Source organism: Colius striatus, chromosome 7 (assembly GCF_028858725.1).
Source record: "Colius striatus isolate bColStr4 chromosome 7, bColStr4.1.hap1, whole genome shotgun sequence".
NCBI lineage: Eukaryota > Metazoa > Chordata > Aves > Coliiformes > Coliidae > Colius > Colius striatus.
In genome coordinates, this window is record NC_084765.1 from 27,809,434 (window position 1) to 27,828,863 (window position 19,430).

General features: G+C 39.9%; 1 protein-coding gene across 6 annotated transcripts in view; it reads left to right on the plus strand.

The window, feature by feature from the left end:
• TLN2 (talin 2) overlaps nucleotides 1-19,430 on the plus strand; it is a 201,924-nt gene that overhangs the window by 133,827 nt on the left and 48,667 nt on the right. For all 6 annotated transcript variants that reach the window (XM_061999193.1, XM_061999196.1, XM_061999195.1 and 3 more), the window contains 11 exons: nucleotides 724-921; nucleotides 3,062-3,201; nucleotides 7,115-7,208; nucleotides 10,167-10,256; nucleotides 11,362-11,484; nucleotides 12,715-12,858; nucleotides 13,030-13,191; nucleotides 14,289-14,429; nucleotides 15,526-15,707; nucleotides 16,631-16,763; nucleotides 18,259-18,360. In XM_061999193.1, coding sequence (XP_061855177.1) covers nucleotides 724-921; nucleotides 3,062-3,201; nucleotides 7,115-7,208; nucleotides 10,167-10,256; nucleotides 11,362-11,484; nucleotides 12,715-12,858; nucleotides 13,030-13,191; nucleotides 14,289-14,429; nucleotides 15,526-15,707; nucleotides 16,631-16,763; nucleotides 18,259-18,360 — 1,509 coding nt within the window. The remainder of the gene's footprint in view (nucleotides 1-723; nucleotides 922-3,061; nucleotides 3,202-7,114; nucleotides 7,209-10,166; nucleotides 10,257-11,361; nucleotides 11,485-12,714; nucleotides 12,859-13,029; nucleotides 13,192-14,288; nucleotides 14,430-15,525; nucleotides 15,708-16,630; nucleotides 16,764-18,258; nucleotides 18,361-19,430) is intronic.

Sequence of the window (19,430 nt, forward strand, 5' to 3'; positions counted from 1 at the left end):
GAAAGTTTTAATACATCTCTCACCTAGAAGTGATCAGTTTAAGGAGCACTGTGGTCAGTCAAAAAAATGTTTGGTGCATCCATGGTCATATTGTGCAAGAATTACTATATTGTTGTTGAACTGCATCCATGTGAAAAAAAAAATCCTTGGTGCACTGGTAATTTGCCAGAGGGTTACATGATTTGAACACCTCTTTTTCTTCTGCACCTACCAGTGATCCTACCACCCCGTGAATGAAGGAGGAATTCTGTTTTCCTATGTTGGTGCAATGCCTTTTGGTAAAGCAAGGTCAGGAGTTTAGAGTAATTGCAAAGAGCTGCCAGTACTTGGGTGGTATTCTGGAAAGCTTGTTTGTGGAAGTGAATGATGGAGACCAAAATTCATTCAACTTTTGCCACCGAACTCATCACTTTCAGTTTTGTAGCTGAACCATAAAATAGCTATCATCATCTCTGTCCCTTGAAAGGCTTACATCCTGGCCTGTGTCTTGAAAGAAACAGCAGGACTAAGGTCATTGTATAGATTTCTGATTGATAGCTGTGCCATAGTTGTGCTATTCAGAACTGAATTGCTAGCAGTCCAGTTGCAGCACTCCATTCTAGGTTGTATATGAAGCTCCCTACTGTATCACGTTTAGTGTTCTTGAGTTGTGTTGTACTTGGCAGTCATGAAGGGCTGGTGTGACATGATAGACAATAAAATACAGCACTTAATCTCTTACAGCTGCCTCAAAGTTCTAAGTCATTTCAAGAAGCTCAGAGTGAACTGAACCAGGCAGCAGCAGACCTGAATCAGTCAGCAGGAGAAGTTGTCCATGCCACAAGGGGCCAAAGTGGGGAACTGGCTGCAGCCTCTGGAAAATTCAGTGATGATTTTGATGAGTTTCTTGATGCTGGTATTGAAATGGCTGGTCAAGCACAAGTAAGGGGTTTTTTTTTTTTATTATGCTATTTGGGAACAAGGAATATCTTGGACATTTTATCTTGCAATCTAGTGTCTTGATTATCTAGTTGCATAGTATGATGTGTCAGTGTGAGCCTCTCCAAATGTGACAAGGGATGTTTGTTTTGAAGGCAGTCATCCATAACTGGTTACCTGGCTTGAAGGCAACTCAGTGTTTGCATTTTACACCACATACTGGTATTTTTTCCTGTGCCCTGTCAGAAATATGACTTTGTATTCTTTGCCTAGTTTGGGCTATTAACTAATTTGAGCTGTATATCTGAAAATACAAAGTTGTGTGTACATCTCTAAGCTTATGGAAAGAGTTGCTTCTATTTTGGTAGAACTATCATGGAGCATAATTTATGTGAACACTGTTCAAAATTGAACACCTTTCTTGGCAAATTTTCAAATACTTGCCGTAGAGGGAGATGCATTTAAAGTCCAGAGTTGACATTGCCCTATGCTGTGTGCTGCTGTAGCCCTGCTACAGAGTATAGCAAGCTTTTGAAAAGTGCTGGTGTAAATGCTCTGACAGCAAGCACTTGGACTTAGTGATATAAAATCTTACAGAATTCTATTCTGATGACCTCTGTAACAATCAGGAATGTTGTCACATATTACCTACCTTATTCCTAGTGGTCTATGTACTCATTTGAGGTTGGAGGTATTCCTTCATTTTATCTTGCTTGGTTTAGGTGTACTGAATTACACTAATTGGTCATTTGGAGATGATTTAGTGTAACAAGTGTCAGCGTATAAAAAAGGATCATGTACCAGGAGAGCTAGGAGGACTTTCAGAAAAAAGAATCTACAGACTGTTTTGCTCTAGTCGGTAGGAGGAACTTGCAAACCTAAGAAATGATTGTCAAAGAAAACTGGCCAGACAGTCTTGAGTTTGTGATGGTCATTTGAAGTAATTTCTGAAGTGTCTCTGTGGAGCAGATGCTTTGTAGGTAGAGCTGAATAGAGAGATTGGACAATGACTGTTGATCATTTGCCATCAAAATTGTTCAGATTCCAGATCCATGAGGTGCATCAGGTGCCAAATACCAGCTTAGTCTCTGAAACTGAGTAGGATTTAAGTACCTGATGAACTTTATAGCCATGGAGCCTCATTGACTTTTTGAATGTTTTATTTGAGGCAATTGAATGAAGGCAAAAGTAGAACTACAAATAACACTTGAAAAAGATAATTCCAGCTGCTGCTGACCTTTTGGCCCTTGCAGATTTGCTTATTTCTGCTCACATAGGGAATGATAACCATCTTAAATATTGATGACAGATCTCTCAAAAGAGAATGCCTTCTGTCTGTACCTAGTTACTTGGCCAGAACAGAAGCAATAGCAAGTATTTTCCATGCTCTGCAAAATATTCGGGTAGGGAGGAAGCAGTATGTAAATATAGAGTAAAAGCTATTCACATCATCTGAGTAATAGGCAACCTCTTTACATAAAACCTTGAATAAGCTTTTAGAAAGAACAGATTTACTTCTCCTGACTACTGACAGGAGAATCTAGCCACATCTATTTACTGTGATAATTCAGTACTTGCTTGTAATTGTATGTATTTGCAGGTTTTCCTTTTCAAGTAATGGCTTAAAGGAAGTAATAGACCATCCAAGTCAGAGTGTTTACCCAAGTAGGCTTACAGAAACATATTTTCTTGCAATAAAGGACTTTCTGGAAGGTTCTTTCTATTCAAGTAATCCCAGTTAGATGCTAGAGAGCCTGTGAGTAACACAGAGGATACTAGAATACAGAGAGTGTAAACTGACTGAATAATGTGGATCAGTTGTGCCAGGCAGAGACACACAAGAGTCTTGACAACAAAAGCATTGTTCAACAAGTAGTAAAGTTTCTCCATTGCTCATTTGTAAGCACTGTCATTGTTAGAAACCAAGCTATTTGTTATATGCATTTCTTTTTCTGTTATGTAAGTGAAGCTGGAGGCACCTGTCTGGGTGAACAGAGGCTTTGATCCACATCCTTCTCTGGACTCTTGTCCCCTGCCTGTCTGAGGTTTCAGGTGGATGAACAAACTGGGTTTCCAAACATGGTTTTAGCACACTCTGTATTGCAAACTCTTCCCTTAACATTATGTTGATGTGGATTTCCAGACTAAAGAGGACCAGATTCAAGTAATAGGTAACCTCAAGAGCATCTCTATGGCTTCCAGCAAGCTGTTACTAGCTGCCAAGTCTCTCTCTGTTGATCCTGGAGCTCCTAATGCCAAGAACCTCTTAGCAGCAGCAGCAAGGTAAGGATATGTTGTTTGCTTTAGATTTTTCTGAGATATTTTCTTTTCTCTGTGATGTTTATAATGTGTTTATGTATTCTTCTGTTATTGACAGTTAACTGAGTGGTGGGAACCTACAGTTCTATTTAAATGAAAGTAGGCCAGAGGAAAACTGCTTATTTTGGAGTAGTTCCTTAAGTGGCATAACTTGTTACCCTTGGTGGAAGTAAAAACCAGCCATTGAAGATTGGCCTGGTTTTTGAAAGGGACTAGTGTATTTTGCTTACTAGTTTGTTACCATCTGTGTTCTGACAAGGCAGTAGCTAACAGCAAGCCTCTCAATCCCTAACAAAGAAACAAAATTGAGTAATGTCCATACACAGAACAAGCTTAAAAAGTGTGTTGTGGCTCCTCATCACTAATACTGTGTATGTGTGTACGATCAAGAATACTTGAAAGGGCTAGATGCAATGTTTATTTGGTGGAAGAGACCCCTTAAGGATTCTACCAACCACGTTGTGAATTTCATGTTGTGGACCCTGTTTCTCAGTCAAGGTACTCAGTGTTTATGTGAAAAATGACACAGCACTTCAGTGTTTGGCTGGCTAATCACCTCTCCTTCACTTTTTCACATCCTTTTTACATTTTTTTTCCCCCCAAATAAGCTTTTTATTCAGTTCTCTAAGTTTGTAAATGGAATGTTCAAATATCAAACTGAAGGGATACTGCTGAAGGACAGATAGACATCACACCTAGAAATATCAACATGAAATTGGATGAACACCTGAGATTATGTGGATGTGAGTTAGAATATTATCTTCCAAAATGTTTCCATCCACAAAGATTAGCCTAGAGAGGAAGGGAGTAAGTGAAGATTAGGGATAATGTATTTGATGTTTGTCTTGGAGCTTGGAATCATCACTTTGTAATAGCAATAACTTTGTTTTTAAAAAATAAATCCACTCCTTTAATAAAGGACTTAGTAAAGAAGTTATGCTACTTCACTTGGTCATATTTGTTTAATAAAAATTCTGACAACCATCTTGTCTCCTCAGAAATAAATAGCTTCAAGAAAAATTGTAGGTAATCAAAGGCATACTGCTTAATGCAACTGAAGAGGTGCATGACCTGTAGTTGCTCTTGCAGCATCAGGTTGTTACAGCTTTCTGCTTTAGGAGAATGCTTGGAGAATTTCTTTTGAAGTTAGAGTAGAGGAAGTTAGTGTCCCGAGTGAAGCTCAGTGAGTTGTTAGTTTCTGCTGAGCTGGTATTACCTCTGTAGAAGCATTTACTAAAAGAAGGGAGACAAGCCACGTAGACCCCTTATATGTTCTGTTAGCATGATAACCACAAGAAGTAAATATTGTACCACTTTTCAGCATATGTTTAAGATACTAATGAGACATCATATTGCCTGTCTGAAGTCCTCTGTGGCTGCTTGTGACAAGCTTGCCAAGGCTCTGTTCTCTTTCCCTGCTATGATATGGTCTTTCTTCATTTTCATGAGAAAAAATAAAGAGGAACATCTTCCTTTGCTTGCTGTTTATAAGATGGCTTCTCTTCTATTTTTTTCCTCTCATTTTCTATGGTACTGTGAATAATCTTGTATTCTCTTTCCTTTCTTCCTGCTTTGTTTCAGCTACAACAGATTCCCCAAATTTTTCAGTAGCTTTTGCCTCTTTGTGGAGGCATTTTTCTTTACTTCCTCTGACAGTCTCCCAGGACTGCAACAGTGGCTGAGTTTGCTGCAAGATCTAAGTATTTATGTTTTGTGTTTGATGAAAACAAGTGTGGCTTTTAGAGTCCTAGTAGTCCTCTTCGTCTCTGGGGTTGATATTTGAGGGCACGCCTTCCTGATTCTACTGCTTCTGTATAGTTTTTGAAGTAATTATTGTACATTGGGTGTGTTCCTGGATACGAGTACGTGGTAATAATTATATTCATGAGACCACATTGCATCTTGTACAAGGCTGGCAATTCTAGTCTATCAAATTTACATGGTTTTTTTCTTTAATCACTGTTATACTCAGAGTCAATGTCCAGATTAAAGTCAACAGTGGGCAAGATATTTTTGCATGAAATTTCTCTGGGAACAAACAGAACCTTCTGTATTTTCCCCCTATTGTTAAGTCTGTGTGCAGTGACATTATTCTGATGCATAGAAATTGCTGATGTTCAGGAGGCTGAGAATCCATTGTTTGTATTGATATTATGTTGCCGAAGCCATGCATGTTGTTTTTCAGACATAGATAATGGTTGTTAAAATATTTGTATATATACACACACATATGGACTTGGAGAATATCAACAATTAGTTAAAGAAAAATCACAAACTTGATAACAGACCATGTAAGTAAATAGCAGGACCATGAATGTATGAAACAGCAATGCCAGACAGGACACATGACAGATAACGGCCCTAAAGGGCAGAGGAAGTCAGGAAAAAAATTACTCCACAAGTACACCAAAGATACTGAAACAGGTGGGAATTGCTGTTAAAAAAAATGTCTGTTTCCATTCTTTTGCCCTGGAATGAAACATAAAAGGTGATGTATATTTAATAAGCACACCCCATTTCATTTTTTAACAGTACAGTGCCATCCACCTTGGTAATCATGTGATGGATATTTCCAATCATTTTATCAAGTGCCAGTTTTCTTAAAGAGAAAATAATCCAAATGCTACATCAAGTTTTCAAGACCAGATGAAAGTATATTGTCCATGCACTTCAATTTATCTCATATTCTAATTTGCTATGAGAGGCAACACAAAAGACTTGCATTCGCCTGTAATGTCACAATACAAGTTTTTGCAAATTGGTGACAACGTACCTAGCTATAGAATATGATCTTTGATTAATGACAATGAATGGCAGACAACTTCCTTCTCCTTCAGTGCCTCTTCTTCTAGAATCTACTTTCCTGAGTGGTTATCCATTAGTCTAAAATGAATGTATTATAGTGCATTTTGCTTAATAGTTGAGCATTCACTGGAAACATGAATAGTGACAATACAATGTCAGCTTCAGCCTGTGCTTGAAAGCACCAGAAGTGTGAACTACCCTAGAAACCTAGTGCAAAAATATCTTTTCTCTGTGGATTTGAACCTAAGGGAGACAGTTTGTGTTGCCTGGGAGAATATCAATGATTAGTTAGAGAGAATATGAGACCATAGAAATACATAGCAGAATCGTATGAATGTGTAATACAGTTTGTCAGACAAGACACAAGACTTTGCTTGCAAAGTGTATGTAATATTGCACTACATTCAAATATTTTTTGACACACTGGCCTCTTGTTTTTGTGTCTTCTAAGACTTGTAGGGTGCTAGTTGAGAAATGATTCAGCTCATATCAGACCTGGAGAAGTGCTAAAATACCTTTTAGCAACTAAGTTATGTCACTGTATTAGTGTAGTGGGTAGACTCTGCCCCTCTGCCAGATAGTGTTTTGCTCTTTTTTAGAGATCTTTTCCCAGAGGTGCCACCAGCTCAGCTGCAGGCTCAGCTGTGCCCTGTGGTGGCTGATCTGCTGGAATCAGCTGTGTCTGGCATGGGACAGCCCCTGGCCTCTTTGCACAGAGGCCACCCCGCAACCAAAACCTTACCACAGACACTCACTACATTTGTTGCTGTGAGATGAAGCTTGTGTTTCTTCTGGACTAACTTCTCAATTGTGGACACTGAAGGGATAGATCATCAGGTGTGGAGCATTATTAAATACTTCAGTTGAGAGTTTTTGCTCCTATGAAAATTGTTGAAGTCTTTTGATGAGTTCTTAAACATAGGGTTAATCCCCAAACACTGAGAAGAAAAAATCTAGTAGAAATAAACATTTTAAATCTTGATGCAGTGTACAGTTAATGAAACAAAAACTTTAATAAGAGGAACAGTTTAACTTCATGATATACCTTTTTTTACCTTTCTATTCTCCCTAGAGCTGTGACTGAGAGTATAAACCAGCTCATCACTCTGTGCACCCAGCAAGCGCCCGGGCAGAAGGAATGTGATAACGCACTCAGAGAACTAGAGGTATTACTACATTTTAAAAGTTCTTATGAATAAAAATGGGCCCCAAATGTTTGTTTCCTATGTTTTCTTTGTCCAATTAGCTGCTGTCACTGTCTTCTCACTTGATATCTGTGGCAGGGGTTTTAATTGCATCCGAGGCAAGCATAGAACCTCTGTGAACATCTTGTAGTTTTGGCCAGAGTGAAATTTGCTGCCCTGTCCCCATCTTCTCTTCCCTGCCTCCCAGAAGGTACAGTTTAGTCCTTATTATTCATACTTACTGTGAATTAAGGGAGAGTCATGTCAAGATGGACATTCCCACTGCCAGATGTGCACTGGAGGAAGCTGCAGTATCTTTATTCTTTTGCTTATAGAATTTTGTTATGGGCATCACTTTAAGGTGATGTTCACCATCTTTTACCCTGCCATTTCTTAGTGCAGATTTTTGATGCCTTGTGTTTGCTTTGTCACAGCCAAGCTGGTATGACATGTGTGTCAAAATAGGTTTTTGCAAACTATGTTCTCATTCATGAGTGAAATGTTTGGCTGGCTAAACAGTGGGTAGCAAGTCACTTGAAAGACCTAATTCCCAGGTTGCTCATTGATCGTAGCACAGCTGCTTACGATAGGAGGAAATAGCATTTTTTGATTATGCTAAATATCTCTTGTTTGCTGTCAAGGTCAGAACATCAAAGGATAACTGGCCTAAGTGGAAAGCATAAAACACCTTCAAGCTTTTGTTTTCTACTCCTTGGTATCAAAAGGATACAAAGGTCATTGCAGTGCATTCCAGGATAGAGGGAGATTTTTAATATGCAAGTCCACAGTCATACCAAAATATTGGTAGGAGTTTGCCTAGGAGCTGCTTGGTACTTCTGAATTCTTAGATTTTTTAGCTTAGAAGTGTTCTGTCTCTGGTTAAAGGGAGTGGATGCAAGTCCAAACAATAGAAGTAGGAAACTGGAAATGGAACCATAATGTAAGAGCAGCCTGGAAGCACTGCAGGATGTAGGGGTGGAGCAAGCAGGGGGAATGAAGTACCATTTCTCAGGACTTGCTGAAAGACTAATGGGGAGGGATCTGCAAACATTAGCGAGATGTGAAAGATGAGAATTCCCAGCTAATGAGCCACAGTGAAGAAGTGTAGGGCAGAACAGCCTTCAGAAGCCATTGCAGAGGGTTCTGTGCTGATAGCATTGCTTGCATGGATTGTGAGCAGAGCTTGGGAAGGGCAGAAGGAAGATGTGTAACTGTGAACTTTGGGAAGCAGTTGTCTGAGAGAGAGAATTTGTGAGAAAAGCCTGGGTGTAAGGAATTAGATTAATTTCCAAGAAAGGGAAACTGAGGCAAAATCACACAGTCCTGAAAATAGACTGGAGACTGGTATCTAATTGACTTGAGGAACCTATCAAATTTTGAGGAAAGCATGCTTTTAATAGTCTTAACATTCCATTTCTCTTTACAATGCTTAAGCTCTTGCCTCTTCCCTCTGTTTCGCCAATTTGTCACCTACTATTTTGAACTTCCCAAGGCTTCTTAAAAGTACTAAAAAGTATTATTTCTGTAGAAAGAGTGTGTCTCAGCTTGGATTTGATAGACTGTCAGCCTGCTTTGTACTCTTCTGGAGACTCTGGAAAACTGCATTTAGAGAGGACCTTACTATATGACCTTCAATGAGATAGCTAAACTTGCCCAGAATTTCATCTGAGAGGATTAAGAAAGGTGTTATAGCAAGGTGTTATGTCAGTGGGAAGTTTGCTTTGGCATATGTTTCACTGTTCTGTTTCCTTAGATTCTGAGGGCTCCTGTCTCAGTAGTAGTCTAAGTGCTGCAGGAACATTGTTTGCTCTACAAGTTGTTATTTAAAGATGGTGCACAACAATGAAGAGTTGCTGCAGTGTCTTTGAAATCTAAGAAATAGGTGGTAGGCAACTGGAAACTCTTTTCTTGATAAGATAGTTTCTCCTCGTCATCACATTCTCACAGTTTAATTGCTGTAAGGCTTTAAGTTAGACTATAACTGTTATAAAGCAATAATAGCTGAGCTATTAAAAAACATTCTATCAATGTTAGGAGTTTAGTTATGTGAAAAGTCTTCAGGGTTTAAAATCATACATAGATTTCCTTGAGGTGGAAGGCAAACATCACATACAGATGTTAATATCTTTCTATACTTCTTATTTCACTTTCTTCAGAAATGTTAAGTCTTTTTTGCTTGATACTTGGCAGAAAATAGTATTCCTCCAAACTTGGAAAAAGGCATATTGCAGATTTTTTGCATCTAAAACAATCAGTCTGTTGCCTTTTACAGCTTTTTGCAACTATTGTTATCTAAATGCATCGATTCTTCTCAATGAATATGGGACTGACTTTCACATTGTTATTTCCTGGATTCATAATCACCTCAGAAAAGGAAATTAAACTCTATTAGCATATGTAGCTTTTTGGCAGAGGAAGCTATGTTGATGAAAACTCTTGACAGTAGGAAGAGGCAGGCAGGTGGTTAACCTGAACTTTAGTTTAGTAGCCCTTTGTGTCTCTAGACAGTACTCAACAAATGGTAGCTGGTTTTCTTACCACTCTTGTAATTCTATTTATGAAATTTAAAATAGTAGTGAAAACATGTCTTGGACTGTTGACAACTGACAGAAAATCGGATTACATCATGTCAGCTGTGCATCACTGACAGTATAGCACTCATCACAAACAGAAGGTAAACCACAGTAGCCTATACTTCAAATAAATAGGTTGGTGATGCACAAACATGTAGTTACTGACACTCAGTTAATGTAGGGCAGTACTTAATGTGTGGCACACTCACCTGTATGTGAGCCCTCTGAGTATGTAGTTACGTTTGCATGCTGGAGACCAAGTTGCAAGATTACACTGGTATAAGCAGGATAGTTGTTATGGTCTGTATTCTTCTCAGCTCGGTATTTCAGGCTCTGTCAATAACCAGAGTTTCTTTCATTATTTCAGACAGTTAAGGGAATGCTGGATAACCCAAATGAACCTGTGAGCGATCTCTCCTATTTTGATTGTATTGAGGGCGTAATGGAAAACTCAAAGGTAATTTCCTTTTTCCACCTCTGTGCCAATTGCAAAGTGGGTTTTGGTTACCAAAGATTCCACATGGATATCAGACATGTTTAGAAACACAGCACAGTGTTTATAGCTAAAATGCATGCTGTGCTCCTTGATAAAATGCAGCCTGAGATGGATCTCTTACAGGTAATTTCCAGTTTTGATCACTTAGAAGGCATATTGCCTTGGAAAGAAATTTTTAAGTGACTGGTATGCAGTGCTGTTGAAGTTCTCCCTGCCTCTCCTGTGTGTTACACAGCATATCATACTTTCATGATGCATTTTTACTGGACCTATGTTAGAGTAGCCCAAAGCATAAGTGAGAGACTCAGCAACAAAATATCATTGTATCATTCTGTGCAAAGCAACACAGAGAAATGTCTGAGCAGTCTGCATATTCCAGCACACCAGAAAATCTATGTGAAATCTCTTCAGTTACTTTTAAACATGTTGTGCTATACATCTTGCTTTGAAGCTTTGCTTTGGTCATCCTTATTATTTGATGTGTTGGAATTGTCTCCAATCTTTCTTACTCTAAAAGTACAAGGAAGCACTTAATAGATGTGCATGTCATCTTGTATCTAATGCTGTACTGCAGCTAGACCTTATTTTGAATTTTAAAATAAAATCAGCTGAATTTGGTGGGAGACACTGAGGGAATTCAGGCATATTCTGACGTTCAGATGGTTCCAGCGGACTACATGCATTTTCGTTTCCACTTTGTTTCCATGAGTTTAGGGGCAAAGGTGATCCTGGGTGTGTTGACAGCAGCTGCAGGATTAGTGATGTACCTAGCACCAGGTTAGCTCTGCTGACTAAATAACGAGGGTTAGTTCTGTATCCTCACGGTTATTTGTTTTATAATAGCGTTTATGTTGAGCACTGTGGATCCAGTGTTGATCTGTGTGCCTTAGCCCTTTCATCACACAGAGCAATGTGTCCAGTTGCACGAGGCTCTTAACTGGCTAAAATTTCTGAAAGCCAAGTCAAAGGTGTTTGTGGGACAGAACTGGCTCAAGGTGAGGAATCATTTGCTTTTGAGCAGTAGGGAAGCAGATTGGGAAGGTAACTTTCTTTTCTAATTTCTAAGGTTCTTGGAGAATCAATGGCAGGCATCTCCCAGAATGCAAAAACTGGGGATCTTTTAGTCTTTGGAGAATGTGTTGGAGTTGCATCCAAGGCTCTTTGTGGCCTCACAGAGGCAGCAGCTCAGGTAAGCTACTGAAGTCTGTAAAGCAAGTATCCATTTTTATGGATGTGTAAATCTGAGATTCACTTGTGGCCAAACAAATGACCTTGTGCTGTGCAGCGTGCTCTGTGTAGATCCGCAGCAATTACACACACTCTGCTGTACGTTGCAGAAGCAGCAGAGTGCAACATGCATATTTTATAAGGGAAATGACATGAAGGAGGAAGCTATTCTGAGGATAAAGCAAATGTCAAAGCTGCAGCCCATGAAATTCATGTGTGCAGCTCGAGCTCATGGAGAAGCGCGACAGCCACAATTAAAATTCATCAGTCAAGTTGGATTTAGTTTGCAAAAATTCATAAGAAGCACTGCTCATTTCAAGGATTTTAGATAATGAACAACCTGTTTCAGCTGTTCAGATACTTTCAGGATAACTGAAATTCTTAAGCTACTGCAACAAACTGGAGTCTTGAACTGATCACTGTGGTTTTCCTTATCTGATAACTGGATGACCTGAACTCATGGGAGCTGATACAGCCTCTTTGGTGAAGGATTTGTTGGTAGGGGATCATGGTCTGCCTCTGCAAACCACTTCTTGATTTCGCCAAGTAGGGGATGTCTCAGTAACCACCACATCTAACCCAGTGTTGCCATGCTGACGTATTGAGGGGGTAGATAATTGTGAACGTCATCGAAATTCATCGGGAAATATTAAAATGTGGTTCTGACAGTTCAGACAATTCCTCCTTGTTGATAGGTATGAATCTTTTATTTAATTGAGAAAGTAAGTTTGTCCATCTTGAGCTGCAGTGAGATCAAGCAACTGCAGACTTGGTGTTTCCTACACTCAGCAGTAGTGCATTTACTGTCAATTGTTTTTCTACTGGGACTTGACAAAAACCCTCACCACCTCCAGCTGTGGCTAATCCCATAAGTACTTTGCTGATTTTCATGACCATTAAAGCTCTTTCCATTGGCTATGCCAGTGAGAAATATTGTTTCCAGGGATACAAGCTGCTTAAAGAGTGGACAGTTTTGTTTTGACTAAACAAATTTTGGAAGTATAAGTGTAAGTTATCTTGATTTCAAAGGATTCTGGAGATTTATTACAAAAAAGACAATAATAGTAGGTCACAGCAGGATTTCTGAATAGTCTCTGACCACCATGTGCTCTGACATATGGCAAGTTGACCAAAGAACCAAGACATTTAGCATTGTTTCTTAGGATTGTTTTCTTCCTTTCTCCATTTCTAGGCTGCCTACCTGGTTGGCATCTCGGATCCAAACAGTCAGGCTGGTCAGCAGGGTCTTGTTGACCCAATTCAGTTTGCCAGAGCCAATCAAGCAATCCAGATGGCTTGCCAGAATTTGGTAGATCCAGCGAGCAGCCCATCACAGGTGATTACAGAAAACTGCAATGAGACTGTCATTATTAGGGCACGTGACTGCACTTTATTGGTGACCAAGAAAAGGAGTTTTGGTTTGAAGCTGTTGTGTGGCTTTGAACTGTGTCTTTGCAAAGCTACAGTAACTCTCAATCTCCTTGTTTTGTACCATCTATTTTTACAGGTATTGTCAGCTGCCACAATTGTGGCCAAACATACTTCTGCCTTGTGCAATGCTTGTCGCATTGCTTCATCAAAGACAGCAAATCCTGTTGCCAAGAGACACTTCGTGCAGTCTGCCAAGGAAGTTGCAAACAGCACTGCTAACCTGGTTAAAACTATCAAGGTACCAATGTTGCTAAATTTTGTGCCTGCTTTGCATTTTTATTTCTAACCTGATTCTGTCTCAACAGAAAAAAAAAGTTACAAATCTCTTTCTACCTTCTGTGATGTGTATGGTTTGAGAAATCATTAGTTATGTTTTTGAAGATCTGAACTGGAGAACACGTTCAGTGGTATAGCTGTGTCTTTGTGAAATTGGAAAGATTTGAGCAATGTTAATATTAGGAGAGGCAGCTGCCCTGTATGGTGTGAGACAGCTCTGTATTGGTGTATTTAATGAGCTTGCACCGTAAGGTTAATTTCAAACACCTGAATGTAAATGTTTTTAATGGTGTTATGTATGGCTCAGTATCCAGGGGTTTGTGGAAATATTTACGATAGCTTAAGGTATTTATAAGAGAAAAATAAACAAATAATACTGTGAAGGAAACAGAAGCTGTTTATGTTGCTGCTGGTTGATAGTCTCCTGTTAATGGTAATCTTATTTTCCAGATAGCTGCCTGCAGAGGTGCATTTGGTCATGCAAACAGAAATGATACTTGTCAAGCTGTAGAGGACTTAAGATCCTAAACCTTCCTGGAAGCCATTAGCTTATCTGCTACTGAAAGCTTTATAAAATAGTTATGCTCTTAGAACTGGCAGGTTCTATTACACTACACCAAAGCTCCTTCATATTGAAATCTTTCCTATGGGATTATGAAAAAGATCAATTGACTTGTATGAAAATGAGAGCAGTAAAGAAATAGTTTGCTTAAAAAAAAATTAAAGTCAGCCTGTAGGAAAAAAACACCTTGTTGCTGCTTCCACCCTTTAGAGCATGAAGTGCTGAGACACAATTTGAGAGTCATCAGAGTGCACTGATGGAACACCTTTATTCAGTCTTGTGAAGCAAAGAGCTGTTTTAACTGTAGAGTCAATAGGCAGCTAAGAAAAGAAGCACAGGCTTAAAGGATCCCATTCTTTGCAGCAACCCTGTTTATGGAGGAACTTTCAAATGTCATAAACACACAACAGTTTAAAACTATGTAGAATTAAACAATCTTCCTTCAATTTTACCAAGAAATCCATTCAGACAGAACTCAATCATGATTGAATTTCCAGGCCCTGGATGGTGATTTCTCTGAAGAGAACCGCAACAAGTGCAGAATTGCTACTGCACCTTTGATAGAGGCTGTGGAAAATCTGACGGCATTTGCTTCAAATCCAGAATTTGTCAGCATACCAGCACAGATCAGCACTGAGGTAAGGCAGAATGAGTGTGAAGCCCTGACCTGAAATGTTTCCCTGTGTTCCCGAGTGTTCATAGGGCATTCTGCTGTCTTTCACTTCACCTGGAATTTTGCATCAGTGGGATAAAACTAGTTAGGCTATAGGAAGCCCTGCTGGTCTCCTGTTAAAGTAATACAGTACAGGTGACTCGTGTGTCTTGTTAGCTGGTTCTGTGTGATTAATAAATATCCCTTTTTCCTTTGACAGCATCTTTCAAGAATGGAACCTAATTAGTTCTGAAAGGGATTGAATGGATGCCATTAGGGTTTTTCCCTTCCAAAACTGATGCAGTCATGATGACACGAGGCAGGTTTTGTGGGAAGAATAACTTTCTATGGGCCTTCTGTAATTTTTTTTTTCCTGAATTCTTCATCCTCAACCATTATAACTACAGTGGAATAGTATTTAAAAGTAACTAATTAGTTGGGGAGGCAGAAACTAAAATAAATCCTTCAAGTTTCATAAAAGCTTCAAAGTAGAGGCCATGTATTGTTACTGACTCTCCAACTGCTCCTTCCTGCTTTTGGCTGCCTCCCTTCTTACTGACAGTATCAGATGATGATTTAACTGTTGCAGTCTTAAGTGGTGCCACTGCAACTGAAATCTAAGCTTGCCCTCCGGGCCTGTGGTACCTGAGTTTATCAGATTACAGGTGATAAAATAGATACAGAGATGACGACCCAATCAGAATGTTATATTCCCAACTACTTCCTGGGAAAAGGACACTGTTTATTGGACCTTGCAAGTTTTGCAACAAACTTTGTTTTCAGTGATATCTCTGTAGTCTACAGTTAGACAAGTGTCATTGTTTTCTCCTGTTTCTCATCTGGGTAGTGCCTTTCTCAAGTTGAAAAGTGTTTCTTCAATATCTTATAGAGAAAACACTTGGACTGCAATGATTTTAGTATGGTTTCCATGTTGACGATCCATGAATATAACAGGATGATATTAGAAGTTATAATGCCATTTAAATGTTGTTGAACAAACAGATTTTTAGGAGCAGAAAGTGTGGATGAGCTCAAGTAATTATTTAAATGTTCTTTGTGTTCTTGTACCTTTCTGACCACAGGGATCCCGTGCACAGGAACCAATTCTAGTTTCTGCTAAAACAATGTTGGAAAGCTCGTCTTTGTTAATCAAAACTGCTCGTTCTCTAGCTATTAATCCAAAAGACCCTCCTACCTGGTCTGTACTAGCTGGGCATTCCCATACTGTCTCAGATTCTATCAAGAGTCTTATCACCTCTATCAGGTATGTCTTTGTAGTAATAAAAGCATAGTAAAAAATGATCAGCTGTATGAGCATTAGCACTGTGGCATTTTTCAGGTGGTTAATTACAATTGATGACTGCAGCACTCTGCAGCATAGATTTGTTCTGTCTTTGTATTCAATTCACCTTCTCTGGTTCCACCTCTGATTCAGTTTAAGGTAAATGTAATAGAGAATAGAATAAAAAAACCCTGACACTAATATTACCCCCATCCAGATCACGTTTCAACATTCAGCACATGGAAAAGAGTGTTTTTTACAGTGAGTCAGGCAGTGTATTAATTGTCTTTGCTCCATGTCCTTCACTATAGCTTTCTCTGTTTAGTTGCCAGAATGCTGTAGCAAGCAGTGAATATTTGGTTTTTTTGGACTAAAACCTGTCTGTCCCTTTGTTAATGAAAATTTTAAAGTGTAGTTCTGTATTTAACCTCTTGATATTTATTAAATCAAAATGGTGTGAAAACTGAACTAAGGAGTATTTGCAGTTTTGTTCATCTTTGATAATGATTGTGCTGGAACATCGGAGCAAAGTATTCGGAAACTAACCATCATTCAAAGATACTTGGGACTAAATGTAACATCTGAATACCTAAAGACTTGTTTTCCAAGACAGCTGATTGCACTGTACAGAAGCATGAATATTTTTCCTGGTGTTTGTTGTGTTTTCATGTTCACCTTTGGCATTGGGCCAGTCTGGCCATCCCAAGGTTACGTGTCTGTATGAAAGTCTATGGAGCACCCTGTACATTTATCAAAAATCCCATAGGTAGAACAAAGCTGGCTTTTGTCCTTGTTGCTTTCTTCCCACGTGCTTTATGTATTGCCAAGTAATGACATACATGTGCCATTCATGAAAGAGCCTGTCTCCTTCCCACCGTGCTCAGCTTCCTGTCTCTGTCTTTCAGGGACAAGGCCCCAGGCCAGCGAGAATGTGATTTCTCCATTGATGGGATCAACAGATGCATCAGAGACATTGAGCAGGCCTCCCTTGCAGCTGTCAGTCAGAGTCTGGCCACCAGGGATGACATCTCTGTTGAGGTAAGAGACATAGCAGAGGGATAGAGTGAGTAATGCTGAGGAGCCTCTCTTAGCCTCCTGCTTTTCCTGGCATTTGAAGAGTCAGAGCTGAGCGTGAGTCACCATGCACCACCAACAAGGTGAAAAGTGTAATATCTGGGATCTTTCTAGGCAAAGTCGTGTGCTGGCCTAAGTGTGTAACTTCTAGAAAGATATGAGAATCAACAGGCAAAAGTAGGGGTGAATGTAGTTACCTTCAGTCGCCACCCAGAAACTACTCTGACCTGACCATCTGATAGTTAGGGTTTCTCTGGTGCCTTGCAATGTGGAAGTTGAGATGTTTCTGAAACTAATGTAATACTAGAAGTCTGGTGATGTGAATGTTGATGTAATTTTTTGTAATGCCTGTTTTGACGTTACATCAGTGAAGTCAGGAGTTGCTGTCAATATGTTCTCATTTTAAAAATCTGTGTCCCCACCTCCCACCCTCCCTGGCACTATCTGCAAAAAGGCAGCAACCCCTGATCAGATTCTCAGCTTGTTATTTAGTGTCTTTTTGCACTATTGCATCCTGAAATTTCAATTGGGGTATTCCAGTGCTTTCTTTTGGCTGTAATGCTGCATATAAGAAACATCCCAGACTGAATGAAGGTGTGTAAAAGAAGTTATTACAGGAAATATGTCATAGATATAATTATTTTCTATTTAAATAAAGTCATCTTGGACAACATGTCCAACTGCAATAAACTGAAAATTGCACTTACCTATAAAGCAGTACAGGAATGTAACAAAGTGCAAAAATAGTATTATTTTCTCTAGCCTTTCATGAAAGTGAGTTAAATCATGGTGGCTGCCAAGACACGTCGCTCTGGATTAAAAGCCAATATTTATGTCTCAAGCCCAGTCGTAGGGTTTTCTCAAGCTCCTGTCCCACAGATGGTATTCAGGAGGTCAATCCTCACTTATGCCTATCAGAGATATCATGTCTTTCCTTATCAGTGAATTTCTGCTGCCAGCTTCAAAGTCTGCAGCAGAGGTTTTTGCTCTTGTGCTATATTGAACATGCTTTGAAGAATGTTTCTTCATATTTAAATCAGAGCTCCTGCTGGTTTCTCTGATTGGTGCAGTGATACCAGATCTTTGGCAAGGCAAGAGTAGTTGTGGGGAGATGAGTTGCCACATTGCTATGAGAAAAGGCACCTACTTTCAAGTTTGCTACTATCAGCTGGAGTAGGAGGAGCCATCTTCCCCTGTCTCTCCCCAGACACTTGCCATATAAACCTAGAGAGCAGACCTTTCTCAGGTTTCTTACCAGTGAAACAGGGTAAAGGAGAAGAAACAAGCAAGTACATAAAGGAAGATGACAGCATGGATTTCTGCATCCTGCTGCAGTGGCGTAGGCAGCCTTCTGTTTGAGCAGCCTTCTGTCAGTTGGTCTGAGAGTGATTGTTTTGCGATGCTTCAAATTGATAAGAGAGCAGCTGTGGTAGTAGCTGACAGATTTTCTTTTGATTAGGCTCTACAGGAGCAGCTGACTTCAGTCGTCCAGGAGATTGGCCACCTCATTGATCCCATAGCTACTGCAGCTCGGGGAGAGGCAGCTCAGCTTGGGCACAAGGTACCGTCCTACCATTACAGCATTAACTGAAATCTCGCACAGGTGAACATTAGAGGAGACTATGATTTAGTAGCTTTTTCACTTCTTATGAAAGAACAGAAGAAAGCAGGTGGAAGGAGGAAAGATCTGATATTCCACAATACTTGGGGCTGAGACCAAGTAAACCTGTTTATGTTTTGGGCCATAGGAAATATCTTTTCATTGAGGGGCAGGTTTGCAGAGAAAGAACAAATGAGGAGATGAGAGTGAAAAGCAAAAATGAAAGAGTGGAGCACAACATGATAACTGTCTCTACCTCTGCCTGTTGCCGCCAGCAACTCTACTACGTGTGTGTACGGTCTTCTGACTCTTGTACTGTATCAAAAGTGACCACAGAACCTGGAGACCATCACACTTCAGGCTTGTTTGTCAGGTCCAAGAGTTATAGCTTCTGTATGCATGTATAGTAGAGTTTGGCACATTGGAGAAGTTTGGCAGAGGCTGTCAGATCTTACCCTGATCTGAAGGCATTGCACAAAGCACTCTGCATCATTTTTTGGCCAGCTCATAATGCAGCAAGGAGGGAAGTGTGGGATATGCTCAGAAGTTACCTCTGGCCTGTGGAGGCCTATTTCCTGAAGCAGTTTCTGTAGTCTGAGGAGAGGGAGGTTTAGACTGTTGGTTTCAAAGGAGTCTGATGTGCCTGCTTCTCACCTTTTGAACGAGGTGCTCTGTCTTCGTTGATTTAGAAAGCATTAGCTTTATCAGGAAAAAAATAGTATTTTTTTAACTGCCCTGAGTTTCAGCCTCTGATGCAAATTTTAGGAGTTGGGGACTGTTGTGCTTTAGTCTGAGCCAGCAACTAAGCATCACACAGTCACTAGCTCCCACCTGCACATCCCCCTACAACCCCCACTGTCCCACTGCTGTGTGGTGGGGAGAAGAATCATAGACTCATTGAATGGTAGGGGTTGGAAGGGACCTTTAGAGACCATCTAGTCCAACCCCCCTGCCCAAGCAGGTCAACCTAGATCAAGTCGCATAGGAACATGACCAGGCAGGTCTTGAAGACCTCCAAGGAAGGAGACTCC